We start from the raw sequence: 3,735 nt of genomic DNA on the forward strand, positions 1-3,735 counted from the left end.
ACAAGAGAATGAGATCAGAAAATACAACCTCAGCATCCTGTCCAATCAAGTCAAAACACACAAATATACATGAATACATGGACAAACACACACACACACACACACACACACACACACACACACACACACACACACACACACACACACACACACACACACACACACACACACACACACACACACACACACACACACACACACACACACAGAAGAAAACACACCACTCGCAGTTAGAGTGGGAGAGAGAACAGAGAGGCAAAAGACCCCACATGCATACATGTGCAAACACACACACACACACACACACACACACACACACACACACACACACACACACACACACACACACACACACACACACACACACACACACACACACACACACACACACACACACACACACACAAAGATATACAAGTACAACATAAAAATCAGACATCAACTTAAAAGTAATCACACTTTATAACATTATGACGCTTGTGAGCCACATACTGTAGTTCTGAGGGCCAGTGCTCTGTGGTGAAGGGGTGAGGTGTCTCAGAGTCTATGTCACAGTTTTTCTCCTTAACACTGTGCGTAGGTGGCAAAGGGGGAAACTCGGGTCTCCAGCCGTGTCCTTGGCCTTTTCCTTGAACTGGTGCTTTTGACACCGCAGAGCCACACCAAGTTCCTCCATTATGGCTCTAAGGGAGGTCCGCTGTTAAAAGAGAGTTAGAGTACACAGCCTTCGATGATGAACATGTTAAGCAGTAGCCTACTACTACAACATGGTGCATTCAACTGAGGTCCATGACATGCAGCACCAGCACTTATACACAGAAACAAAATGGCCACCAATAGTCGTTTGTATTATGACGAATGAAAGTTATATATAGGCTATACCTAATGGCTATACGCACACAGCTCAGTGCAGTTGGAAGGCACAATAGCTACTAGACAAAATATAAACATTTTGTGTCAGCGCATCGCGAGTCAGATATATGATTCTGTAATGGTTTTTCATCATACACTGGAAGTACAAGGGCAACACATTCAATGCTAATGCTAAGAATGTTTATTTAAAGTCTACAGTAAGATGTGTATTGGGCCTTTCTAAACGGTCCAATTTATTTAGTCATTTCTGGGGTTGTATTTTTGTTGAGCACGATACAAGCTAATTTCAAAGAACTGCATAGCTACAAAGCGAAAACCACTCTATGAAGCATTGCCCTGTAAAATCTGATATCGATTTGCATGATATAATTTCCATCTTGCATCTACGGATATGGACTTTGAGATGAGGCTCTTTGATGGGAGTTTGTCCTTGGGCTAAAGCTCCTAATTATATGGAAATTGTATAAAACGTGGCAGAGACGTGAGAGACAACAAAGTGCACATTCATTACAAATGTCAGAGATTTTACAGTACTTCATCATCTTTGCCCAGAGGATTGTGTGTGTGTGTGTGTGTGCGTGTGTGTGTGTGTGTGTGTGTGTGTGTGTGTGTGTGTGTGTGTGTGTGTGTGTGTGTGTGTGTGTGTGTGTGTGTGTGTGTGTGTGTGTGTGTGTGTGTGCGTATGCGTGTGTGCGTATGAGTGTGTGCGTGTGTGCGAGCGTGTGTGCGTGTGTGTGTGTGTGTGTGTTTGAGTGTCTGCAGTATGTGTGCCTGTATGTTTGCATGTCAGTTCCAGTGATCTTTGTCACATTATTCTATGGCCATAACGATATTTGCTGGAGATGCTCTCGCAGGAAAAAAGAGAGAAAATTCTTTCTAATCAAAAAGCGAGTGGAATGAAGACGCGCCCCTCCTCCACGGTCTGCTCTGGTGCGAGAGGCAATGACGGGGAAAAGTAAGGAGGATTTAAACTGCATGATTGATCTGCTGGTTGAACAGCCTGACTGGTGCTGCTGTATTAATTAACAAACACTTGAGAAAGTCATCTCGTAATTACAGGGGGTTTCAGACTGAATGAGGAAAAAAAGCACTCAGCCACCTCTGACAAATGTACTAATTTTGTTATGTTTTAAAAAATATATATATATTCTGAACTGGACGCGATATGATGCAGCGGAGCGTTGCCTGCAAGCACACAATGTGATTTTTTTTCCTTTTCATTTTCTTTTACGATCCACTGAACTGTAAGAATGAAATTAAGCACCATTTTTCTGAGATAAGATATTGAGGAATGGAGAAATGACGAAGTTGAGGACAAATGTACACCGATGCTTGTCATAATGCACTGTATGCATGACGCCAGCTTGATGGTTTTTCAAATAATAATTATTTTCCCAACATAAAAATGTCTCTCCTACTGTCAAGGGGATCCAAGAAGAATGATGCTTTAGTCACTTGTCTGTCCTTAAAAATAAACAGAAAAACAAAATAGACTGAGCATGCAAAGTTTAAAATGCATAAAATGCCATGGCAAACTTATCCAGAAAATGTTTGTTTTAAAAAAGGAAAACTGAAAAACAAAATCAATTAAATCACTCAAAGGTTGGTTATGTTGCGACACAACTTAAGAATCATCAAGCAACAACTGATACACAGTGGAATTCGAATATGTTTTATAACATTCATATTACATCAACTGAAAAAATGCAAATCAAATGAATACCTTGGAAATGAACTTACATGGAACAGTCATACCTGGATATACAGACATCAAGAAATCATATCATTATCGTTTAATTAATAATCACTTAATATTGAGGGAAAATGGATGAAATAAAATGAAATGCAAAAATATAGGGAAACGAAAAGCTTCAAACAGTCAAGTCCAGTTTGCTGTCTCTTAGGAAGTGAGAGGCCTCCCCATAAATAAACAATGAAAGGAACATATGCGCCAAAGCAAACATGTCTTCAAGTTTTCTTCAATTTCCACTCTAAAAATCGAACTATGTCAAACATACGTCTAAACTACAGCACTGTTGAACTCATATGAGCTGAGTGTTGAACTCAATGGCAAGTCCAGGCATTAGAGTCATGCCAAAGATATCCTAGGTTCTACCTCTTCACCCTCTCTGGTTGCACCTCAAACCCCATCCACTGTCTGTTGCAACCGCAACCAGCAATTATTTATGGCAAAATCCCATAATGCCAGTCATGCAAAGTTCCCTAACAACGCAACGGTCAGTTGGCACATTCCACCCGATGCGTGTGTGAGGGACTTTTAGGTAGGTCACTCTTGAACGGTTAGGTATGCAGTTCTCCCCTCGATCACAACGTACGTTATGTGTTCAGATGAGTCAAGGACTTTTAGGTAGGTCACTCTTGGACTGTTACTGTAGGTAGACGTCCCCTCGATTGATCACAACGAACGTAACGCGTTCAGTACTTGTTGTGCCACTCGCACTGTCCGACACTCACCTCCTCGATGTCGAGGTTCTTGCGTGACTTGTAGATGAACTCGCCGATGGCCACAAAGACAGACAGCACGAGTCCCGCAGCGAGCACGATGAAGATTCCGCCGATGTTCTCCACGCCAAGAGCGCTGGCCTCCTTACTGTCCTCCTCCGGGCAACCGTTGCCACGCCACCACTTCTCCTTCATCATGTGCAGCTTGCCCTCCTCCTGCAGCTGCAGGATGGCGATGGTTACCTTGTCCCGGTACGGAGAGCCTAAAGGGTCAAAAATAGGAGAGAGAGAGAGAAAAGAGAACAGTGATTGACGTTCAAGGACGCTGACAATGAGGGGAAAAGGGGTCAGTTGTGCCGAGCCCAGATAGAAGGGGGATGGGGGGTTGGGGCAAGAATT

At 42.8% G+C, this 3,735-nt stretch overlaps 1 protein-coding gene across 1 annotated transcript in view; it reads right to left on the minus strand.

Moving 5' to 3' along the window:
• Positions 1 to 542: 542 nt before the first annotated feature.
• Positions 543 to 3,735, minus strand: part of LOC134453459 (glutamate receptor ionotropic, kainate 1-like) — a 36,795-nt gene continuing 33,602 nt past the window's right edge. Inside the window, exons 14-15 of the mRNA XM_063204268.1 lie at positions 3,335 to 3,599; positions 543 to 683 (exon numbers count right to left, since the gene is read on the minus strand). Of these exons, the coding sequence (XP_063060338.1) occupies positions 545 to 683; positions 3,335 to 3,599 (404 nt within the window). The 3' untranslated portion in view covers positions 543 to 544. The remainder of the gene's footprint in view (positions 684 to 3,334; positions 3,600 to 3,735) is intronic.

The sequence above is a fragment of the Engraulis encrasicolus genome, chromosome 8, assembly GCF_034702125.1.
Source record: "Engraulis encrasicolus isolate BLACKSEA-1 chromosome 8, IST_EnEncr_1.0, whole genome shotgun sequence".
Classification (NCBI taxonomy): Eukaryota; Metazoa; Chordata; class Actinopteri; order Clupeiformes; family Engraulidae; genus Engraulis; species Engraulis encrasicolus.